Genomic DNA, 24,250 nt, shown 5'->3' on the forward strand with positions numbered 1-24,250 from the left:
ACACTTCAGTTGCTTCTACCTTTTGGCTATAGTGAATAATGCTGATAGGAACATGCATATATACCTAAATTATTTTTCAAATAGGATCTCATGCTTAGGTCCACGCCAGCCTGAAACACAACCCTATGTATGCTTCCTGAACAGCTCACTGGTCTAGAGAAGGTATTGGTAAATTTTTTTTCCCCAAAGGTCAGCCTCGAACTTGATCCTCCTGGTCTCTGCCTGCGGCATAGCTAGGATTATAGGAGTAAGTCACTGCATCCTGCTCAGATTGATATCAGCTTCCCCCCGGGATGTCCTTACGTACGGTTCTCTCATTTGTCAGAGCCCCGTCACCACATGGAAAGCTGGTCCTGCCCTTTACCCGTCTCCATCATATGTTCACCCCCTGCCTGCATTCCTTCACAGCCTCGTGACACTCAGGCTTTTGATTTCCTTCTCCGCCCAATAAAAGCTCTCGAGGAGCAAGACTTCACCTGCTAAGTCCACGTGCCCAGAACTGTGCTTGCTCTTAGCTAGCGCTCTTTAAGAAGGTGTCAGTGTGTAAATGAATGAATGAATGAATGAATGCCCACGATTTTCTAAATAATTGGAATGGGGAAAATGGAGCTAGGGGCTATGCTAGGCCAGAGACTAAGCATTGATATTTCTAGAGAACATATATTTTATTTAAAGGCTTGAGGAAGCCAGACACTGGTGAGTCACGCCTGCAACCCTAGCTACTTAGGAGGCTGAGGTCAGAGGATTGTGATTCAAAGCCAGCCTGGGCAGGAAAGTCCATGAGACTCTTAGCTCCAGTTAACCACCAAAAAGTCAAAGTAGAGCTGTGGCTCAAGTGATAAGAAGACTAGCCTTGAGTGATAAAACCAAGAGACAGCACTCAAGCCCTGAATTCAAGCCCCAATACCATAAAGGAAGAAGAAGAAAGCAGGAGGGGGGAGAGGAGGGGGGAGAGGAGGGGGGAGAGGAGGGGGAGGGGGGAGAGGAGGGGAAGGAGAAGGAGGAATAGGAAGAGGAGGAGGAATAGGAGGAGAGGAGGAAGAGGAGGAGGGGAAAGATGTAAATATATATGGATGGCTTAAATGCAGAGAGCCTTGATACTTAACCTCCATTAAGAAGAGCAACACCTGGGCTGGGAATATGGCCTAGTGGCAAGAGTGCTTGCCTCGTATACATGAGGCCCTGGGTTCGATTTCCCCAGCACCACATATATAGAAAATGGCCAGAAGTGGCGCTGTGGCTCAAGTGGCAGAGTGCTAGCCTTGAGCACAAAGAAGCCAGGGACAGTGCTCAGGCCCTGAGTCCAAGGTCCAGGACTGGCAAGAAAAAAAAACAAAAAAAGAAGAGCAACACCAGGGCAGGTGGACTTGTTGTCATGTTCTCATGGGGGGGGGGGGGGGGGGAACACCTTGCCTCTGTCACCTGACTAGTCTAAGCAGAGGGAGAGCAAGGGCTTCCTCACCTAGGGCACGGGCCTTGTCGGATGGAAGTAAGGCCCCCTAGACACGGAGGCGGAGCCCTGCACACAGGCTCTCGTCTGTGTGCCCCAGAAGATAGAAGTGAGGACGGCAGGATGCTGGGGGACACTGACCCCCAAGTACTACAGTAGAGGCTGCAAACACGCCGCAGGGAGCAGAGTTGAAGTGGTCCTTCAGAAGTGTCCTTTGCTTCCTAGCCCGGGCTCCCAACCTCTCAGGAGCCGTCTTAGCAGAGGCGATGTCCAGCAAGGGATGCGGCTATCGGTGGGCAGCTGGCACCCCTGGAAGTCGGAAGAGGTGGGTGGCTGTATGGACAGATCTCAGGTGCATCGTCCCTGAAGAAGGTTCTGGACAGAGCAGCGTGGCATCTATCACACAGCTCAAGACATGGCAGGAGCAAATGCGAAGGGCTCAGAGTGAGCCCTCTTGGCTATGAATGTCCAACACTAGCACACGCATCAGAACCAAGGCTTGGAATCAGGACTTGAGCACTATTCCTTAGTTCTTTCTGATCAAGGCTGGCACTCTACCACTTGAGCCATAGCTCTGCTTCAGGCTTTTTGTTACTTGGAAGTTAATTGGAGAGAAAGTCTCCAGATGTGAGCCACCAGGCCCTGGAGTGGTCCTGGGGCTTTGCACTCAGGATCTGGGACCTGTCCCTAAGCTGGTGATCAAGGCTGGTGATTGACCACTTGAGCCACAGCTTCACTTCTGGCTTTTTGCTGGTTAAATGCATTTCTTGAAAAGTCTCATGGACTTTCCTGCCCTGGCTAAGTTTGGACCTCAATTCTCAGATTCCAGCCTCCTGAGTAAGGATTACAAGCATGAGCCACCGGCTCCTTGCTGGCGTATGCCTTCTTTACCACTGTTTACGTCATTCTTCGTAGTTACCATTTTGCACCATCCCGTACTCCATATTGCCTCCAGCGCATAAACTGTACCCTTCAGTCCCATCCTCCCATCATCTAAGTCCCCACTGTACCTGCCCAGGCCATCACTGACAGGGCTAAAGCACAAGCTCCTCAGAAAGAATGACCTAGGTACACCGTCTCAGAAAATGTAACTAAAATGGGATTAAGTAAAACCAGCCTAGCTACCTCCTCGATCAAGAATCCCAGGCCCTGGAGGGCCGCTCAGCTCAGAGGTCTCCAGTGTCACTAAAGACAAATGGCCTTGCCACAGCTCTGCTCGGCCATCCTCGTGGGCCCGGCGTGGCTGCGTGGTTTGAGGTGTCCCTCGCCTCTGACTCCAATGCCAAGAGGCAAAGGCAGTTCTGGGCGAGCTCCGGGTGGGGAAACCAAGACAGGCCTGTTCTGGAACTGCCTGGGAAATGGAGTACCATGAATGGTTTTGTACTAGCCTGCGCGTCTTTCTCAGGGCATCATTTCGGCCTTCACTTGTCGTTTGAAGATCTCCTGTGGCATCTGGCAGGGCTGCCGGGGCTCTTGTCAGGCTGCCGTTCCACAGCTGAGCATCCCGGAGGCCGAGCGTCCAACACAAGACTGTTTCCATTCTAGTACTTGGTGTGCCTGTGGTTTTGCAAGCTGTGTGATACTAGTCACCTTTCAGAGCCTCAGTTTCCTCATTATAGAGGTGGGGGTGGTAGTGGTGCCCACCTCAGCACTGCCAGGTCATGTACACACAGGAGCCCAGATGTGCCCGGTTTAGAACCGGCACACTAGCAATGGTGGCCCACAAACAGCAGTTTCCCACACGCAAAGGGGCTGTGCTGTGAATAATGTCTACATACATGCAACAAAAGACATGAAATGGACAGAGAGAAAGCCAGTGCTATGGAAGGACACTTAACGAAATATTATAAAATGTTTGTGACACAGAAATGCACGTCCTTTCATTGATAGTTAAGTAATATAATGTCAGGCAGTTTTTCCCTTCAAGTTCTTAGACCCTCAGTTCTATCCATGGGCTGTTTTAGCAATTTATAGCCTCTAGGGTTTGGGGAAACATGGGTTCCCCCCAAGACCCAAATAATAGCTTCAAATACAGCATCGATATCGAAAGACCAAGTAAGCTGGAAACAGCCTAAAATCGATGAAACGTTTTTTTTCTAATCAATGAATGGGAACAGGAGGGAGGCGCCGGGCCTTCTTGTGGGATGCGGGGTCTAGAGGAGCTGCAGGCTCTTCCGGGGTGCCCTTAGACGGAAGTCCGTGGAGTCTCTGTTTCCCAGGCGGCCCCTCCCTGGTGGGCTGTGTGAGCTCAGCTAAGACAGCGTTCCTCTCTGAGCAAGGACTGGATGAGTGGGACTCCACGAAGGCAAACTAAGCATTTGCCACCAGCGGAATGCAGCTTAGCGATAGAGTGCTTGCCTAGCATGCATGAAGCACTAGGTTTGATTCCTCCGTACCACATACACCCAAAAGGCCAGAAGTGGCGCTGTGGCTCAAGAAGTAGAGTGCTAGCCTTGAGCAAAAGAAGCCAGGGACAGTGCTCAGGCCCTGAATTCAAGCTCCAAGACTGCAAAATAAATAACAAAAATCAATGATTTGGGTTTTTGTTGGTTGGTTTGATTGGGTTTTTTTCTTCTTGTTTTTGTTTTGTGCTGGTCCTGGGGCTCTAACTCAGGCTTTAGGTGCTGTTCCTGAGTTATTTTGCTCAAGACTAGCACTCTACCATTTGAGCCACAGCTCCTCTTCCAGCTTTTTGGTGGTTCACTGGAGATAAGAATTTCATGGACCCTTCAAATCTCCATCCTATGATCTCAGTCTCCCAAGTGGCTAGGATTATCAGCACACAGTGGGCAGACGCATTGTGTGGGATTTTTGTTTTAGTAGTTTTTCCAAGAGTTTTTCTATACTACCAGTCTGGTCACCTTAACATGAAGTCTTAGCTGGGCACTGGTGGCTCACACCTGTAATCCTAGCTCTTCAGAAGACTGAGATCTGAGGATCACAACCTGAAGCCAACTCAGAAGAGTCCATGAGACTCCATCCAACTAAATGTGGGACTGGAGGCATGACTCAAATGATAGAGCACTCGCTGTGAATGAAAAAGCTGAGCAAGAGCACAAGAGCTGCAAAACACAACATTAAAGGCACACACACAAAAAAACCAAACAAACCAAAAAGCCCCACAAAGCAACAACAAAGATGTTCTAAGTCTTTGCTCCTAATGTCAGCATTGGAATTGATGATTACAAGTGAACATGCCACGCTAAGCGGTCAGGACACACACATACAAGACAAGCTGGTTGAGCAGATACTGAGACATCACATCTGGAATATATAATGCGTGGAGGAGGAGCATTACACACTCAGCACAAAGGGGAGAAAGATACACCATACACAATAGCAGCTCTTGTTGTGGGAGGGAAGTAACAGTCACTGAGCCAGAGAATAGAAGGTAGCACATGACTTTAGCATATGGAGTCTCTTTTGACTAGACCTTGTTTATTCATTTGTTCAGTGGGAAAGCGCTTGCTTACTAAGTGTAAAATCCTAAGTTCAATCACTAGCATAATAGAAAGAAAAAAGAAAGAAGGAGGAGGAGGGGGAGGGGAGGAGGAGGAGAAAGAGAAGAAGGAAGAAGGAAGGAGGAAGAGGAGGAGGAGGGGGGGAGGAGGAGGAGGAGGAGGAGGAGGGAAAGGAGGGAGGGAGGGAGGGAGGGAGGGAGGGAGGAAGGAAGGAAGGAAGGAAGGAAGGAAGGAAGGAAGGAAGGAAGGAAGGAAGGAAGGAAGGAAGGAAGGAAGGAAGGAAGGAAGAGGATCTCAGGTACGGGATGTGGATGAGCCCGGAACACGGCTGCCAGCTGAGGGCTTTGTGTGTGCTCTGCTGCCCTCTGCTGGCCATGCAGATCATTGCTCGGGCACAGCCTGAGCTTTGGGGGGAATGGACCACCTGTTTGTCCAGCAGGGAGCAGGGGCTGGTCCCCCCACAAGGGCTTTAGTTTGCAGGAGAATTGTAGAGCCGAGTCCCAACCCGTCTGACCCGGAGTCCTGAGTAAGTGCTGTCTCGCATGGATGAGGGGTGCGAGAGGGCAGGGGTCGAGGTAAGTTGTGCGGCAAAGGGGAGAAATGGCCTCTCATGAACACCCTTAAGAGATAAGCCAGCCTGCCTTAGATTCTTTGCTTTGTTTTTGCTTGAACTCGGGGCTTTGCACTTATGCTTGGCTTTTTCACTCGCTTGATCCTTGCCTCCACTTCTGTTTCTTTACGGGTTAATTGGAGCTGATGCTCATGGGTTTGACCGCCTGAGCTGGCTTTGAACTGAGATCTTCATATCTCACCTCCTGAGGAGCTAGGATTGCAGGTGAGAGCCCCCAGCACCTAGCCTGCCTTGGTTCTTGACTGTGTACCTGCCACGGGCCCTTGGGCCACGGTTACATCGCTCCTCGGCGTCCACCCCAGGAAGGAGGGCCATTCCTCCGCCGCGTAGGCACTTCCGACGGCAGCGGGCCTCCTGGTGCTGCTCCTGCAGTTCAGGCTATCCCGGGCTTTGTCCTGAGTAAACCACGGGGGCTTCAGAAAACAAGTCCTGAATTGAGAAAGATCCCCATGGGTGCCCAGCAGGCCCTGGGACCCAGATCAGCCCCCTTGCATGTGCCAGGCTCTGCCTGGGCTCCTCTAAGGGCTGGGTTCCCATCCCATGGGAACTGGGAAGGCCATGTTTTGGGGATGGGTTCTAAGGAGCCCAGTCCTAAGCTGATTGCTGTAATACTTGGTCAGGGATGGGGGGGGTGGAGATGCTACAGAAGGCTACGTAGGTGCCCCTCACAGACCTGGGCAGCTCTGGACATCGTCACAACTTCTGTGCCCCTACACACACACACACACACACACACACACCCCGCATCCATCCTGTTTCCCTCTCTTTGGGCCCAGTTCATGTTGTCTTTGCCCAGCCCCTGACACCTATTCGAGCTCCAGACCATGGCGCGAAGGCCTGACGGGAAGATGCAGGAAGGAAGCGCCTGGGCAGGCAGCAGGCGCCAGGCCCGGCGCAGTGGGCTCTGTCCTCGGCCCAGCAAGGGAATGGCTCCCTCCCTGTACCGAGCAACGTTCCCAGGGCTCACCCGCCGTCCCCCACGCAGATGCACAGCCCGAGTCCTCCTGGAATCCCACAGAATCCCTGCCACCCCCCCCCCCACACACACACACAGTGACACCACATTTGCCCCCAGCCATCCCTATAGCGAGGCGCCATGTGGGAAACCTGAGCCGGTTCCGTAGCTCCATGCCTCTTCCCCAGAGCAGCCGCCCATCATGTTAACTGCCCCCCCCCACACCTCTGATGAGCCTTCTCCCCCACACACACACTCCACCATGGCTGCACACAGTGGTGAGGCTCACAGACCTCCTCTCCTACTCGCTAGCTGTGTGGCATTGGGCAAGTTGCCTAACCTCTCTGAGCTGTGCTTCTTCACGGGTAAAGTGAAGAACTTGTTCATATAATTCTCGTGGGGATTAGAGGAATCAGTTCTGGAGGGCGCTTTACAATGGGCTCAGTGTATCATCCATACTCAAGGAAAGGAGGGATTTCCTCGCTGTTTTCATCACGGCAAATGAACAAGCCTTCTGAGCGGGTTAGCAGCACCACAGCGGTCTAGACTGGGCCACTCAGCCCCCCAATCACCCTGGCAGGTGCCGTTGCTGAGCCCCTGAGCTGGGCCAGGTCCATTTCCCACCCTGTGCCCAAAGCTGCATTAGCATTTTGAGGGACCACAAAATAACTTGATCCCCAAGGAAGAGGCAACCTCGGCGGCAAGATAAGACTAATTCACAAGGTAATTTAAAAAAACAACAACACAGGATAGCTTAAAAGTACTAAATTGTTCGGCGCAGGCTATAATTGTGTTAATAGGAAGAACCATTTGTATAGCATTTGAGAGTTTACCCAGCACTCAGAAATCCATTAGCTCATGTAATCCTCAAAGCAAAGCTGCAAGGTAAGTGTTCTGATGAGGCGGGGGGGGGGGGGGAGCGGGGGGAAACTGAGGCTCCCGGACATGAAGTCACTAACTTGTGCTCACATTGCCAGGAAGTAGATGCTGCAGGAAAGACTTCACCAGAGCTTAAGTCACTTGTTTATCTCCATTCGGTGGTGTGTGTGTGTGTGTGCGCGCGCACACACGTGTGTGTACACAAGTGTATTAGTCAGCTTCAGCTGACATAACAGCATACGGCAGACTTCAACAAGCAGATGTTTCTTTCTTCGGTTGTGTGTTAGTCCAAGATCAAAGCACAGGCTCAGGTGGCCCCTCTCTCCTGCAGGGGGAATATTCTCTCAGCCTTCACTGTCTTCCCTTGGGGCCTGCACCCTCTGGGCCCTCATTTCCTCTACTTATAAAGACACCAAGCTGGGGCTGGGGATATGGCCTAGTGGCAAGAGTGCTTGCCTCGTATACATGAGGCCCTGGGTTCGATTCTCCAGCACCACATATACAGAAAATGGCCAGAAGTGGTGCTGTGTCTCACGTGGCAGAGTGCTAGCCTTGAGCAAGAAGAAGCCAGGGACAGTGCTCAGGCCCTGAGCCCCAGGACTGGCCAAAAATAAATAAATAAATAAATAAATAAAGACACCAGGCTGGCTGGATCGGGGTCCACCCTAAAGACATACATGGAACTTCATTACCTTTTAAAATTCATGGTGCATTACAACAGCAACAGACTAATGGGGGGGGGGGCACAATTCATCCCATAGTGGTATGTGCGTGTTTATAGGGGCGGGTGAGTCTACAGACTCCACCCCATTCCCATCCCTCTCCTCCTCCGTGCCCCACAAGACCCCTTGTAGCAAGTGTACCCCATGTTTCCTGTGTCCTGTCCGCATCCACTGTGTCCCCTGGCTTTGTTCTGAGCCCCTCTGACAGACATGGAGGCCTCTAGAGGCCCAGAACCACCCGGAGGATGGGGATTCCTGGTGGCCTTCAGCCTGCCCTGAGGTCCCCAGAAACATGGTGACAATGAGGAACCATAGCTAGGTCTGCCCGCAGCACCACAGACCCGAAAAGCCCTGTGCCCCCCCCCCCCGGCCCCCTCCCTCTGTGAGCCTCCTAGAGAGACACCACATTCCCAACACGCCCAAAGGCGGGGATTGAGGAGGAAGGGGCAAGCAGGGGTCAGGCCAGGAGGCTGACAGCAGAGGGCGCCCCGGAGCTAGGCTGGGGGCTCGGCTGGTGCGGCCGGTCCCACTTCGGAACGGGGCACCGGGCAGATCACCTCACCCCTCAGGGCCTCGGACTCCTCTTCCGGAGATGGGGAAACGGGACTCACTTCACAGGTCTTCGTTGGGATTAAAGGAGCTTTTAATGTTTTTGTAACGTATCAACTGGCCAAGGGTAGGCACTATTAGGGCTACAGAATGACTTTCATGGGTCTTTTCCTCTTTAAAACAAAAAAACATTTATTTTTTTTTAGATATAGTGGCTCTCACCTGTAATCCCAGCTGTTCCAAAGGCAGAGACTGGCAGAATCACAGTTCAAGAACAGTCTGGCAAAAATGTTCAAACCACTTCTAAACTAATAAAAGCTGGGCACGGTGGTATATACCTGTCATTCTAGCTACATAAAAAGCATAAACAAGCCAGGCACCGGGACAAACGCCTGTAATCTCAACTACTCAGGAGGCTGAGATTTGAAGATCTCATTCAAAGCCAGCCCGAGCAAGAAACTCCATGAGACTCTTATCTCCAATAAACTACTCAGAAAAAGCCAGAAGTGGCGCTGTGGCTCAAGTGATAGAGCACTAGCCTCGAAAACAAACACCCACAGCACCATCAACATACATATTGTACAACAGTGCTGGTTCATAAAAATTAAAACATCTTCATTGGCCTCAAACAGTATGTGACCCCCTAAGCATTGGGCCAGTTGTACCTTAGCTTAGAAGGCTTCAGGGGTTCCATTGGTGTCTGCTACAGTGGACGGCAAGGTGTCTTAGAAACTGTCAAGTGTTGTGGCCTGTAAGGGATCACTGTCATCTGAGAATGACAGAGCTCAAGGGCTGAAGCACCCACCTTGCAAGCTTCAAGGCCCTGAGTCCAATCCCAGAACTACAAACGGAATAAAGACTCCTCCCGCCCTTTAGGACCCAGCCTCTCCCTTCCATCCCTGGACATCACAGAGACGCCAGGCAGAGATCAGAGCTGGGTGACCAGCACCCTCAGACCACAGGTCAGGGGAAGGGCCAGCAGCCCCAAGGCTGGAGCAATAGCATCCTCCAGTAGCAAAATAAATAAATGAACAGATGATGGGTGGATGGATGGATGGATGGATTCCTTCACCCCTTCCAGAGGGGCAGGACCCCCGGCATCCAGAGCATGAGTCTCACATCGATACTCGTGGGCTTTCGCTTGGCCTGAAATGCTCCTTGGCATCCACAGGATTTGAATGTGAGCCCAGTAACATGCGCAGCTGCCGCTGTACTCCAGAGATCAGACAGGGCAACCGGACTCGCTTTGTCAACTTGACTTGCATGTCACCAAGGCTTTCCGTCCATACAGTGGGGATCACCCCTGTCCACACCACAGGCACCGGGGCCCCCTGCCCCCCCTCCCCCTCCACCGCCTCCATCAGCTGAGCCAACCTGCCCAGCCAGCCCCACACCTGAGCACGCCACTCCACAGTCAGCGGCTGCAGAGACCGAGAATCCCACCAGACTGAACACACATTTATTCTCGGGGTGCCCACCATTCCTGCGGACAAGACAGCTTGCACTTGGCTTGGGAGCCAGATAAACTCCAGACAGTAGGCACCACGAGGCCCGGAGGCAGCTCAAGGGCGCCCCCTCCCGGGGTCGGAAGGCCTAGCGGAAGCCAACTCCAGCCGGGCCGGCCATTGCTAGGCAGTGACAGCCTGCCCCTTCCACCTCTGGCTCAGGGCCTCGACGGCGTCCCGAAGCATCTGTGTCCAGTTATCCCCTCTCCGCATTGGGGTGCAGCGCGTCTGCTTGTGCTCCAGGGCTAGGATGTCCGCAGGGGTGCTGGGGGTCAGCCCCGCAGCTAGGACTGCTTCGGGGAACTTGGCCGCAGAGGCAGGGGCCAGGCAGCACCGGGGGGCACTGTCGCCATGGGGCAGGAGAGCCAGGGAGGACAGGTGGGAGCACAGCCGGAGGACGGGGAGGCAGAAGGGGAAGGAATGAGGGGCGCAGGGGGGAGAGACCAAGGGACTGTTAGTGCCTTGAATGTGCCTCTGCCTGGCCAAGTGCTCAACCAACCAGCACACACACAGATCACAGATACACACAGGTACACACACACCACACACACACACACACACACACATACCGTCCCTGACATATCTGTCACATTTCCTCTTTGAGCACACAGTTCCACACCCACCAAAGCTATTGTCCATAGTCCCATTTCCACACTTGGGAAAGAGAAGACCTCTGAAAGTCACACACACACACACACACCAACACACACACACACACACACACACACACGACCCGGACCACCCCATGTGCGGCCTATACCTGGGCTGCTGCCTGTCCGTCTGCTGGTAATGGTAGCTCACGGCTACGGCCGAGTGAGGGCACAGCAGGTACTGGTTCTCCTCCCAGCAGCGGGCCATGGTCCGGGTGATGGCTTCATCCGACACCGACTCCGATGTCACCGCCTGTAAAAGCTGAAGATCCCAGGAGGGCGGCTGTCAGGGTGGAGAAGCAGGCAAAGAGGGCGGAAAGCCTGCTGGACACCACACACACCAACACCGGGAGCCCAGACGAAGCCGTCCATCTCCACGGCTGACTCGGTTCGGGATAAAATCAGCTGCCTGCTTCCTGGGCTGTTTGGCTTGTTTTGTGTTTTGCGACTTGGCTGGGAACTCGATCTTCCCGCCTCCACCTCCTGAGCGCGGGCATTGCAGACGGGAGCCACTGTGCCTGGCTGCTTTCCCACATCTGAGCTGATTCATTCATTGAGTTGTAGGTCAATATATCTAGTTGGAATTTGGCTCATAAATCCAATTTGTTGTCATTTCCTTCAATAGTCTGACAGGGCCCAGGTCAAAGGCAAACATTTCACCATTTAGTAGGAACCAAATATTAAAGGCACTTTCAGAAGTCCTATATTTTATACATAAGATAATTAATCGCCACTAGCTTGTATTAAAATAAAAGCAATCTTTTCTAACTAGATTCCTAAAATAAATCAATGTATTTATTTTCTAAACAATAAATTCTCATTCTCAAAGAAAGAGACAAGGGAGGGGGTAGAGGAAGGGTTCCACCAGAGCAACGGTCGGCTCAGGCTACAGGGGTAGAGTGGCTTTGGACTTGCTTGCCAGTTATTGTGATTACTGGAAATAAACAACCATAATAAACAAAAACACAGTTACTGGATCAAGTCATGTACTACTAGGCACTACACAAATGCCTCACGGGTATCGCTGGGCTTCAATCTCACAACCTAAGATAGGCATTTTTATTATCCTGTATTACAATGAGGACACTGAGGCACAGAGTTTAAGGAACTAGTCCAACAGCTCGGAGCTGAGTTGAGGCTAGGTCTGGCTAACTATAAACCATGTCTCTTCTGGCTCTTTTCACACAATTAATTAATACAATCTGGGTGCTGGGGGCTCATGCCTATAATCCTAGCTACTCAGGAGCTGAGATCTGAGGATCCTAATTTAAAGCCAGCAAGGGCAGAAAGTGTTATCTCCAATTCATCACTACAAAGCCTGAAGCAGAGGTGTGGCCCAAGTGGTAGAGTGTTAGCCTTGACCTAAAGCTAAAGAGTAGTGTTCGGGCTTGAGTTCAAGCCCAGTACCAGCATACACACACACACACACACACACACACACACACACTCACACACTCAACAAAATAAGGTAACTGTGAAAGTGATTATTTCATAGTAGATGTTAAAAAAAATAGACATCGCCTCCCTTTCCCCTAACTTCTAGCCTCTCAGTCCATTGTGTGGCTATGTTCTTTGCTTTCCCTATGCTGTGTGGATAGTGACTGACCTTGCTGTGCAGTTCCTTGGGTAGATGCAGAGTGTGGGTCCTTTCAAATTGCTCCATGAGGGCTCTTGTCACCTCGCTGTTAGAGCCAGAGAGCAGCCAGAAGATCCTTTCCATGTTGTAGGGCACCTGGGCGGAAAGGCAGAGTCCCTCCCAGCCATGCTGACCAGCATTCATCCAGTTCCAACCCCCTACCTCGTGGGTCAGGCCTGTCCCTTCCCCCAAGGCCCACCTGGATGTCCATGGCTGATGCCAAGGTTGGTCTGAACGCTTCGGACAGGGAGAAGTCTCCCCACTGGACGGTCCTGTGGATGATGTCATTGTGGTTCACGCCCACCACCAGGTGGATGGGCAGGCCCATCTGCTGAGCAATGCACCCAGCTTGAGACAACACGGAAGGGAACAACAACGTTTCAGAAACAAAAGCATAAACAAAAATTTTTTGGTTTTATCAAAACTGAGAAAATGTTGTTAGAATTGTTTTGTGTTTCCTATGACACTTACTATGAAAAATCAAGTAATAGATTGGGGAGGAAATGAACAAATCACATATCTAATCAGATACCTATGTCCAGGACATATAAAGGACTCTTACAAATAAACAATAAAAATACAAGTAACTCAATTTAAAAATAAAAGATCTGAGCAGAAATTTCTCCAGTCAAGAGTCACGGGGCTGGGAATATGGCCTAGTGGCAAGAGTGCTTGCCTCGTATATATGAAGCCCTGGGTTCGATTCCCGAGCACCATGTATATAGAAAACGGCCAGAAGTGTCACTGTGACTCAAGTGGCAGAGTGCTAGCCTTGAGCAAAAAGAAGCCAGGGACAGTGCTCAGGCCTGAATCCAAGCCCAGGACTGGCAAAAAAAAAAAAAAAAAGAGTCAGGCACTAGTGATTCATGTCTATAATCTTAGCTACTCAGGAGGCTGAGATCTGAGGATAGTGGTTTGAGGCCAATCTGGGCAGGAAAGTGTATGAGATTCTTATCTCCAATTAACTACCAAAAGCTGGACATACCACTGAGGCTCAAAGTGATAGAGGGTTAGCCTCGAGTGAAAAAGCTCAAAGACAGCATCCAGGCCCTGAGTTCAAGCTCTAACCAGCATTAAAAAAAAGATATACAAATGATTTCCTGGCTGCTGGTAGTTTATGCCTATAATCCTAGCTACTCAAGATACTGAGGTCTGAGGATGATGGTTTGACCTCTAATTAACAAGCAAACATTTGGAAGCGAAGGTGTGACTCAAGCAGTAGAGCACTAGCCTGGAAGGAAAAGCCAAGCAAAGGGTATGACTCTGAATTTATGCCCTAGTTTCAGCATGTGTGTACATGTGCGTGCGCACACACACACACACACACACACACACACACACACACTGATATACAAATGTTCAATTAGCACATTCAGCATCACTAGTCATCAAGGCAACACAGACCCAATTCATGACCTACCACAGCATACACACTAGGAGACTTATAAGACAAAAAAGACATAAAACGTCGGTGAAGATGTGGGAATACTAGAAACTTCCTCTGTTGCTGGTAGGGATATAAAATGGCGCACTACTTTGAAAAGCAATCTAGCAGTTCTACAGAATGTTCCACACAGAATTACTATATGAATCGGCAATGGTTCTCCTAGGAACAAACTCAAAGGCACTAAAAACACAAGTCTACATAAAAACTTCTATGCGGGTGTTCACAGCAGCATTAATCACAGCCAAGATGTAAAACAATCCGAATGGATAAATCCATGCAACAGAATAATTACTGATATGAGCTACAACATAGACAAACTTTGACAAGACAGTGCTAAGAGAAAGAAACCAGATACAAAAAAGCCACCAAGTGTGTGATTCCATTTCTATCAAGTGTCTAGCACAGAGAATTCATGCAGACAAACAGCTGGATGGTTGGCATGGGCTGGTGTGTGGGGCCCAAGGGCACATGGGAGTAGCCGCTGGTAGGTTCAAGCTTTCTTCTTAAGGGGATATAAATGGTATACGATTGATTATGGTGATGTCACATAACTCTGTGAATATACTAAAAGCACTGTACTTTTTAAGTGTGTGTGAATGGTATGCAAATCATAGAACAAAACAATGGAGGGGAGAGGGAAGGAGGAAAAGAGAGATAGAGAGAGAGCCCATCAGCCTATTCTGTTCTATGTGCCAGCCACCTACCAGGTACCAACACACACGTGCACTATTGTGAGACAACCCATTTGTGGAAGCAGCAATGAAGGTGCCAAGAGGCTAAAACGTCCTGTCCAAAAAACCCTTCTTAGTGGCAGTGTTCAGGTTCAAGGTGGATCTGAGTCCTGGTCGCGGAGTTCCCCTAACTCAGCCTATCAGAAGCAGTTGCTTTGGATGGTGCTTCCTAGAGAAACACTGAGGGAGGACAGAGGAGCACCTCCTTCCATAGCAGCTCTGTGATATGTCATGCGTCTTCCTCTGGGGCCTGATTAGGGGAGTTAAGGATAACCGTACCACCCCAGCATCACTCTCTATTTTGCAAAGCACGTTCATATTCTTATTTCTTTTGATCCTCGTGGAAACATATGACGTTCTTAAATAACAAGAATAAATGGAAGCTCAGCTCAAGAGGCTCCAGGACGCTGGGTGCCAGCGACGCATGCCGACAATCGTAGTTACTCAGGAGGCTGAGATCTGAGGATCCTGGTTTAAAGCCAGCCTAGGCAGCCAAATCCAAGAGATCCTATCACCAACGCACTAGCAGAAAGCTGGAAGGGGAGCTGTGGCTCAAGTGGCAGAGTTCCAGCCTTGAGTAAAAATGCTAAGGGATAGCACCAGGCCCCCAGCTTCCTCCCCTACCCAAAAAAAGGCTCCAGGTGCTTCAAGGCAACCAGCTTTTGACCAAGCAATTCCGGGCAGGAACATCCCTGGCAAACATTGGTGGCGTGTTTACTTTGTGCCAGGTGCTGTGCAGGGCTCTGGGCTGCAGAGAACCATAGCTTCACAGCGTAGACAGCTCCAGGAGCTGGAGGGTGACAGGAATGAGAGGGGCAGACTTCACCCCATGGGTGGTGAAGAAGCCAGTGCCCCTTGATTAACCCCCACTCTACTGTTCCTTCCACCCCCACTAGTGGAAGAAGTGGAAGAGGTTCCTAACCACTAAGTTGCTTTCATGGTATTGCCTGAACTACCCCAGGTGCACCCTCTGAAGCAATGCCAGAGACAGAACTACCCAAAACAGTAATATCACAAGCCTCGTGGGCTGCTGAGGACATATGCTCTGAACTGCCCAAGCTATCATCCTGGCCCTGCTACCTACCAGCCATGTTACCAGAGACTAGCTGGCCTTGTCTCCTCCAGTTCTTCATGAGAATAGAAACAAAACTCCAGTCAGCCTTCCGTATCCCTGGGCTCTGAATCTTCAGATTCAACTAACTATGGATGGAAAAATACTAAAAAAAATTTGTCTGAACATGTAGACTTTTTGTCCTTGTCATTATTCCCTATACTGTGTAAGTATAATAACTATACTGGTAGAATTTCTATGCTGTTTATTAGGTTATCATAACTCACCTAGAGACAATTCCAAATATACAGGAGGATGTGTGCAAGGGACGGACACACACACACACACACACACACACACACACATAGATAAGGACTTGAGAGCAGTAGTGGATCTGGACAGCCATGCGGGCCCTAGAAGTGATCCCCATTCATAACAAGGAGTGGCCCTCTCATTCTCCTTACAGGTCTGCATTTGTAAGGATGAATTCACACATCACAGGTATACAGTACTGTGCTCGATATACACAAACGGTAATGGATATTAATTATTGCCCGGGAAATTCATTTGAAGGCTATGCAGCTACACAGTTCATTATCTTTACAAGTTCATTCACAAAGTTTACCTTCGCATAGTTCACTCACACACCAAGAATCTCCCTTGCTCCCGACGCAGTTCTGAGATATGATAAGTGATTCAACCTTTCACAGCCCAGGAGCATCTGAGGGACCGCCGTATCGCCGACCCGTCTGCAAAGGGCAGACTGGGGCAGAATCCTAAGTCCAGAATGCTTTCCACCTCACAGGATACCTGGTTCGTGTCCAGGAGGGGGAACACATCGTGCCATGCAGCCTCTGACCCCACAGCAAGCAGCTGACAGGGCTGGGAGGAAAGTCCATATTTTCTTTCTTTCTTTCTTTTTTCTTTTCTTTTTGCCAGTCCTGGGCCTTGGACTCAGGGCCTGGGTACTGTCCCTGGCTTCTTTCTGCTCAAGGCTAGCACTCTACCACTTGAGCCACAGCGCCACTTCTGGATTTTCCTGTTTATGTTGTGCTGGGGAATTGAACCCAGGGCTTCATGTATGCAAGGCAAGCACTCTACCGCTAAGCCACATTCCCAGCCCCTAAAGTCCAAATTTCTGGCAGGACACACTGCCAGTCAGACTCCGCAGCCAGGCCTTGACCTTGTCTCTCAATACTCTGCTGAGTGCAAGGTCAAACTGCTAAAGCATCCTGGGGCAAAGCTAGGGCAGCAAAAGTCCAGGGTGCCTGTGTTGGTGCACACGCGCGCACACACATGCACACACACACATACACTCAGAGCACGAAAATCTGAGACATTCCGGTCACCTTCAGAACCAGGACATGACCTTCAAGCTCTTTATATTTTCCACCAGAGGACAGCTAGAAAGACTGAATGTTTATCTGAAAAGCCTACCTGCTCCCTGGGGTCCCCTTACCTGCAAGGTTTCCGGCAGCCCCCGTGGGCACAACCACTTCCACAGGAGGGAGGGGGTGAGTGCCCAAGGGAGGGGCACACTGGAAATAAGCGAAGAAGTGGTGAGCCATCTGCACCAGGACCCGAGACCAGTTGATGGAATTCAAGCTCATCAGATTGTGCTTCCTGACAAAGGCCACATCAGCGAACACAGCCTTGATGGGCTCATCCAGCTCATCGCTGCTTCCCTCCACTAGGGAGGAGAGAAGAGGGAGGCTCTCAGACCAAAGAGAAAGCCGCAGGCATTCGACACTGGACTACACCAAGGCCCTGGGAGCTGAGCCCGCCCTCCTGACACCTTTGCTGAGTCTCTAGATGTGTTGTGTTTTAACTTTCCTATGGCTTAGCCTGGCTTTCCAAACTCAACAGGAAGCTCCTCAGGGATACAAACCATAGCTCATATTCTTAGGATGCTAGATATCTGCCCCGGCTTATGATAAAGGAGCACGTAGCCAGAACCACTTGCAATATTTCTACCATTCTATAAAGTATATAACATGGCAGCCCTTGAGGATATTGGTAAAAGTATTTTGCTTTGTATTCCATGCCTACTTCTCCCTCTCTTCTGTGAAGGAAGAAAATGGTTAGCCGATGGGAAGAGTCTGGCTCTGAGAGGAGTGCTCTCTCTGTACTGCTGCCTGGGTCACTAGTCCCCTGTGGTGTGTGTGTCCTCATTTAGGTCACAAGGGTGACTGTGCTCTATCTTCCATGTGTCAGATAAGCTTGCTTGGGAAGGACTTTTGAGTGTTATCCAGTAGCTTAATTTGTTCATGTGTGAGTATGCCAGTCCTAGGGCCTGAGCTCAGAGCCTCTGTTACCTCTACTAGTTTAGAAGATCGTTATAGCTAAAAACCTGCCCAGAACTAAACCAGAGGATTTATACCACCTATCTCAGAAAAGGACTGAGGGAGACAGTGGAAGAGGAGTAAGCAAGGTGCTCAACAGGGTGTCCTGGGTCTTCTGCCCACACAGGCGCAGCCAAGGCAGGGCCTGGCTCTCTGGAGGCTGCCCAGCACCCACCCCCAAACACGTGGACGTTGTCCTCCACCACGCTGGTCATCTGGAGCTCCTGGATCCTCGAGCAGCGACCTTTGGGCAGCAGAACAATGATGTCCACGTTCTTTGCCCCTTGAACACTCTCAATGGCAGCACTCCCAGTGTCCCCAGAAGTTCCTGGATAGGAAGAAAGGAGTCATTTCCCCTTCAGAAGAAGGGAGAAGGGTAGAAAAGGAAATAAGTGGCCCTCAAAGCATTGTTGCCAAATTCGGCAATACCTACTTCCAAGTTTAGTACTCAGTCTAGGATCCACGGACCCATGGATAAAATTCAGGACATGGTGAACTTGGTACTCATAATCTCTGTGTGTGTGTGTGTGTGTGTGTGTGTGTGTGTGTGTGTGTGTGTGTGTGTATACACCGGGGCTTGAACTCAAAGCCTCGAGCTCCTGCCTAGCTTTATGGCTCTAGGCTGGCAGTTGAGCCACAACTCCATGTCCAGCATTTTTTGCTAATTAATTGGAAACAAGAGTCTCACAGACTTTCCTGCCCGAGCTTGCTTCAAATCTTAATTCTCAGCTCTGAGCCTCCTGGGCAGCTATGATTACAGATATGAGCCACTGGTCTCCTCCCTATAATCTTAAGTATTCTGTGTACTTAAAAATATTACTCTAGCTGGGCACTGGTGGCTCACACCTGTAATCCTAACTACTCAGAAGGCTGAGATCCAAGGATCACGGTTCTAAACTACCCCAGGCAGAAAAGTCTGTGAGACTCTTATCTCCAATAACTAGTCAGAAAAAGCTGGAAGTGGGGCTATGGCTCAAAGTGGTTGATCACTAACTAGCCTTGAGCACAAAGAGGCTCAGGGATAGCACCCAGGCCCTGAGCTCAAGCCCTAGGACCAGAAATAACAAACAAAAACCACTACTATGAGAAGCTTCCATAGCCTCTACTAACCTGACAAAGGGTTCCATGGCCCCAGGACAGGTTAACAAGCTTGTTCTAGAATTGATGCACTAAGGGACTCCATTGAGAACATGCTACAGGTAAACCCTACCATCAGCACTAAGGGACTCCCCAGTACATACCTACAACCACGGTAACATGTTTCTCCCTCTTTTCCAGGAAGTACTGCAGAAACTGGGCTGTACAGCTCAGGGACAGGTCCTTAAAGGCATATGTGACTCCATGCCACAACTCCAACACATTCAGCCCATTCTTCAGCCTGCACAAATGAACCACCTCTTTGTGGCGGAATCTGCAGAAGGCACGGTCGATCAGGTCTGTTAGGACAGTAAGTTAGACAGTGGATGGAGGACACTAAGGCTTCCCTAAAGTTTCCTTTCAGTCTCATTAGCACTCCAAATTTAAAGGTCTCAAATCCTGCTACCAAACCAAAACCCCTCAGAAGCTCTGATCTCAACACTTTAAAAAATAAATGCTTTACCTTAGCATTTATGAATACAATTGCATAAAGCTAGGAAATGATCTGGGAAGACACGAGCTAAACAGTTCATAGATTTCTCAGAAGGATCCTCCAGAGACCAGAACTGGTACTTGAAGACTTTCATTTTTCATTTAATGCACTTTATCAGAGTCTGAATTTCTTGTGAGCATAGATTCTAATCAAGGCTAATGAAATAGTTACATTAAAAAGAGTCCATGCCTCATCGTTCTTATTTTCCTTCCTGTAGGCAGAGCGATTTCATTGATTTTTTGAAATGGTATTTCACACTATGCTGTCAGGACCTGAGCATGGCTGATACACCATGATACCTATGGCAGAGCAGCCTAGAACAGAACTTCTCAAACTTTCATTGGCAGATCAAGCACCTGGGATCTGGTTAAAACACAGTGTGAGTTGGGAGGCATGAAGGAATCAGAGACGTCGAATGTAGTGTCCAGGCAACGTCACCACTGCTGGGCATTGGACCACATGTTGAGTAGTCCGCTTCTCCCCTCAACCCCAAATACCCACATTATGGATTTCCTTTTTGCTATCCAAAGTGTGGTCCATGAACTGACAGTACTAATCCTATCTTGGAACATAACAGAAATGCAGAATTCTAGGCCCATCTTCGACCATTAAATAAGAATCTGCTTCTTACCAAGGACAGGGGAACCTGTTGGCACATTATAGTTTGAGACACACCAGTGCAGGGGACTGGGTAATGGTGTCCCTTTTGGAATCCATTCAGGAAGACAAAATAGCAATCTGGGGTTCTGGGGCTTTATACACAAGGAGGAAATTCCTTAATAGTAAAGCCACTCTTAGGCTGGGAATATGGCCTGGTGGTAGAATGCTTGCCTCACATACATGAAGGCCTGGGTTTGATTCCTCAGCACCACATATATAGAAAAAGCCAGAAGTGGCGCTGTGGTTCAAGTGGTAGAGTGCTAGCCTTGAGCAAAAAGAAGCCAAGGACAGTGCTCAGGCCCTGAGTTCAAGTCCCAGGACTGGCCAAAAAGAAAAAACTAAAGCCACTCCGGATTACTGTAAAATCCCTAGTCACAATCAGATGTTTTTCTCTTTAAGTAAATAAATGTTTTGCAGATTATGTGGGCATTTAGCTCACTGGAGGTGGGAGATGGAATAGATGAACTCTCTCAGGATATTTCCAGTTCTGAGATTTCTGAGTCAGGGAAAAGTTCCAAGATGGGGAAATGCAACTAGCGGCTTTCTAGCAGTCAGTGGTGGGTCTGCAGCTCTGGAGAAGGAATGCTGAGCTGGCAGGGACGGCGGGCAGGGGCGCTTACCATTTAACTCAGCTCTTGGAATGAGCTTAGGGCCAATGAAGAGGGAGCAGAGCTCCTTCACCAGGCTGGGATAGGACAGCTTGCTCCAACGACACAAGGTGTCTCTGTCCAGCTGTGGGAGCTCCCGGGGCATGTAGAGGCCCCCATCAGGTGCATAGCCAGAGAAGAGGGCCCCTTCAAAGTCGACCTGTGGGGCCAAGCCCCGGGTGCTGGTGTACCACATGATCCCGGAGGCCTGCAGAGGCAGCAGTCACCGGGAACCTGGTCTTCAGGCCCCGAGCACTCCACAGGGGAAAGCTGGAACAGCCACAGCTGGCCTCTGAGCCACCACTCACTGAGTTGTCTGTCCCAGACCTAGAGACAACAGACGGAACTTGAGTTTCTGGTACCACGCAAATGATGAGCCTTCCCATCAAAATGAAGCGGTTCCACTTGATTCACTCCCTTAGAGAGGAGTACTGGGGGATGCTGGGAAAAGGAGAAAGCTCAATGCACACCAGTAGGAAAGCCTATGTCCGAGTGAAAAAGACAGGTTGGTATAGGATACTTGTAAGAATAGGCAGCTTCCCCACACCCCCCCCCAACAGTAGTGGGGTTTAAACTCAGCCTCGAGCTTGCTCAGTTGGTACCTTACCACTTGAGCCTTGCCTCTGGCCCAGCTTTTTTGTAATGGTACTGGAGCTTGAACGGAGGGTCTGGGCATTATCCCTTAGCATTTTTGCTCAAGGCCAACACTCTTATCACTGGAGCCACACCTCAACTTCTGGCTTTTTGCTGGTTGATTAGGTAAGAGTCTCATGTCCTGCCTATGCTGGCTTCAAACTATGATCCTCCAATCTCAGCTAGGATTGCAGGTGTGAGCTACCAGCTGCTGACTATCCACCTTTTTGATGATTATTTTGGAGGAAGGGGGGTAGAAATCTTATGAATGTAAGCTGGCATTGGACTAGACGAATTCTAGCTTTGTAGAAGATGTCCTTGACACCTGTGGGCCAGTGTGAGTCCTACACTGCCATAGGGCGCTCCTCTGCCTGCATGCAGAGTCACCCAATGTAGAGCAAAAGATGAGTTTAATTACCCAGGCCAGCAATCTGTAGACAGTGAAAAGGGACAGTGAGTATAGGCATGGGATATAAGATCACCTAGTATAGAAGTCCATGTTAAAGAAAAGTCAAGGTAACACCAAAAGACAACTGCAGTGGGTAAGCGGCAGTGTCCACACACAGAAGGGCGGTGTGTGTGTGTGTGTGTGTGTGTGTGTGTGTGTGTGTGTGTGTGTCAGGGGCTAGCAGTGCCTTAATGAAGAGAGGAATGTCCGTGATTCTTAGCAAGGGTTACTGTCCAGCAGCCAGTCTGAGAACCTGCAGTACCAGAAAAAAGGTCTTGTGAGTCCACTTTATAGAGCCGGACTAAATAAAACGATGTGAATGAGCCGCCTGAAAAACGTTTGCAGGAGTTGTGGACAGGGGCAGGGACAGGTGGGGCAATAAGGACTGGTGGCAGGAAGTATGTTCCTAACGCCTGAGTGGAATGGACCATAGGGGATCTTGCTCTGAGGAGAATGTGGACAAACTGTCCAAGAACAAAGGCCAGAGGTTGAAGCCCGGCTCAGCTCATGGGAGTAGAGGGCTGGATTGATGAGCCACAGACCCAGGCTCATTACAGAGACCAGAACTGCCCATGTCCTGTTCACCTGCCCCAAGACGCAACCCAAGGTTCAACAGAGCAAAAACCACAGAGAAACACCGCACTGCACTGCAGAAGCCCAGCAAGAGAACCTGCTCCCACAGTGGTGGTGAAGTCCAGGAAGAACCGACTGATTTAATGCGGCCTCCGGGCCCCAGCGGCTGGCCTGGCTTAAGTAAACTCTGGAGCATCTAATCGTAGTCATCTCCCCTCCAGAACGACGGGGATCATCAGAAGCCGGAGAGGAGGCGCTAGCAGGCCGGGGAGGGGGGTGGGGCGGAGGGCTCCCTTAGGGAAGAAGGGCTTCCGGGATGACGCGGGCCGGGGTGGAAACTTGGCCCCGCGAGGCCGATCCATCCCTTTGGAACGGAGGCCGACACGGGAGGCCTGGGGTCTCGCGCGCCTCGCGGGGTCTAAGCCTCCGGGCACACTGCGCCTTCCCAGGCGCGGGGTCCTCCGCGAACCTGGCACAGCGCCGGCAAAGCAGGTGACGACCCCCGCCCCCTCCACCCCACGCTCCGGGCCGCTCTAGCGCGCGAGGTTACCGGGTGCTGAGCGAGCGCGGGGCGCCGGGGGCAGCGAGACTGAGGGTCTCAGAGGCGGCGCGCGGCAGCCTGGTCCCTGAGCTGCTTCCGGCAGGAAACTGGAATGCAATGCCTGGAGCTCGGGGCGGGGCCGACGGGGCAGAGGGCGGGGCCTACTGGGAGAGGGGCGGGGCGGCCGCAGGAAGAGGCGGGGCGATCAGGCGACTGGGCGGGGGAAGGGGCGGGGTGGTGATGGAAGGTGTGTGACTTGGTAGAGGGGTGAGAGCAGTCTAGAAAACTTGTGAGGGGAACCGTAGAGTCCATGTTTCTTTGGGTCTGGCTCACTTCACTTAGTATGATTTTTTTTTTTCCCAAGTCTTTCCATTTCCTAACTAATGGGGCAATGTCATTCTTTCTGATAGAGGCATAAAATTCCATTGTGTATATGTGCCACATTCTCCTGATCCACTCGTCTACTGAGGGGCATCTGGGTTGGTTCCATATTTTAGCAATGGCAAATTGTGCTGCGACGAACATTGTTGTGCTGGTGGCTTTGGTGTGGTCTTGCTTGTAATCCTTTGGGGAGATGCCCAAAAGCAGGGTTACTGGGTCCTAGGGAAGCTCTATGTTTAGCCTTTTGAGGAACCTCCATACTGCTTTCCAAGGTGGTTGAGACAAGTTTACACTCCCACCAACAATGTAGTAGGGCTCCCTTTTGGCCATATCCCCACCAGCGTTTGTTGTCATGGCTTTCCTCATTGGTAATAAACATCTAGGATAGAAATAGCACAAGATCACAATAGCTCAATAGCTACATACATATGAACACATACAATGATGCTAAGTGAAATGAACTCCAAGTTATGGGAATAGGTGGTATATCATTGTTGTTATTTTCAACCTACCTTGTGGAATTATGCCTTTTTCTCTTCTTTTCTTTTCTTTTTTTTTTTGGCTAGTCTTGGGGCTTGAACTCGGGGCCTGAGCACTGCCCCTGGCTTCTTTTTGCTCAAGGCCAGCATTCTACCACTTGAGCCACAGCACCACTTCTGGATTTTTCTATATATGTGGTGCTGAGGAATCGAACCCAGGGCTTCATGTATACGAGGCAAGTACTCTAC

At 50.4% G+C, this 24,250-nt stretch overlaps 1 protein-coding gene across 2 annotated transcripts; it reads right to left on the bottom strand.

Moving 5' to 3' along the window:
- Positions 1–10,200: 10,200 nt before the first annotated feature.
- On the bottom strand, positions 10,201–23,196 carry Thnsl2 (threonine synthase like 2). 2 transcript variants are annotated; one of them, XM_048352524.1, is made up of 9 exons: positions 23,151–23,196; positions 20,920–21,273; positions 19,251–19,445; positions 18,185–18,337; positions 17,127–17,357; positions 12,638–12,786; positions 12,409–12,534; positions 10,913–11,064; positions 10,201–10,495 (listed from the first exon to the last, which is right to left on the bottom strand). In XM_048352524.1, the coding sequence occupies exons 2-9, from the start codon at positions 21,140–21,142 to the stop codon at positions 10,276–10,278; spliced, it is 1,449 nt and encodes a 482-aa protein (XP_048208481.1). In that variant the 5' UTR covers positions 21,143–21,273; positions 23,151–23,196; the 3' UTR covers positions 10,201–10,275. The 2 variants fall into 2 exon arrangements, with proteins under 2 accessions (XP_048208481.1, XP_048208482.1); XM_048352525.1 differs by lacking the exon at positions 23,151–23,196 and adding an exon at positions 23,070–23,090.
- Between the last annotated feature and the right edge of the window lie 1,054 nt (positions 23,197–24,250).

The sequence above is a fragment of the Perognathus longimembris genome, chromosome 8 (genome assembly GCF_023159225.1).
Source record: "Perognathus longimembris pacificus isolate PPM17 chromosome 8, ASM2315922v1, whole genome shotgun sequence".
NCBI lineage: Eukaryota > Metazoa > Chordata > Mammalia > Rodentia > Heteromyidae > Perognathus > Perognathus longimembris.

Excerpts from the sequence above, each read along its gene's own strand:
- Thnsl2 (XM_048352524.1), bottom strand. The coding sequence starts at position 21,142 with ATGTGGTACACCAGCACCCGGGGCTTGGCCCCACAGGTCGACTTTGAA. Across the intron at positions 19,446-20,919 it reads TCCAAGAGCTGAGTTAAATG|ACCTGATCGACCGTGCCTTC; the intron begins GTAAGCGCCCCT and ends CTGTCCTAACAG. Across the intron at positions 12,787-17,126 it reads GGCTGCCGGAAACCTTGCAG|CTGGGTGCATTGCTCAGCAG; the intron begins GTAAGGGGACCC and ends TGTTGTCTCAAG.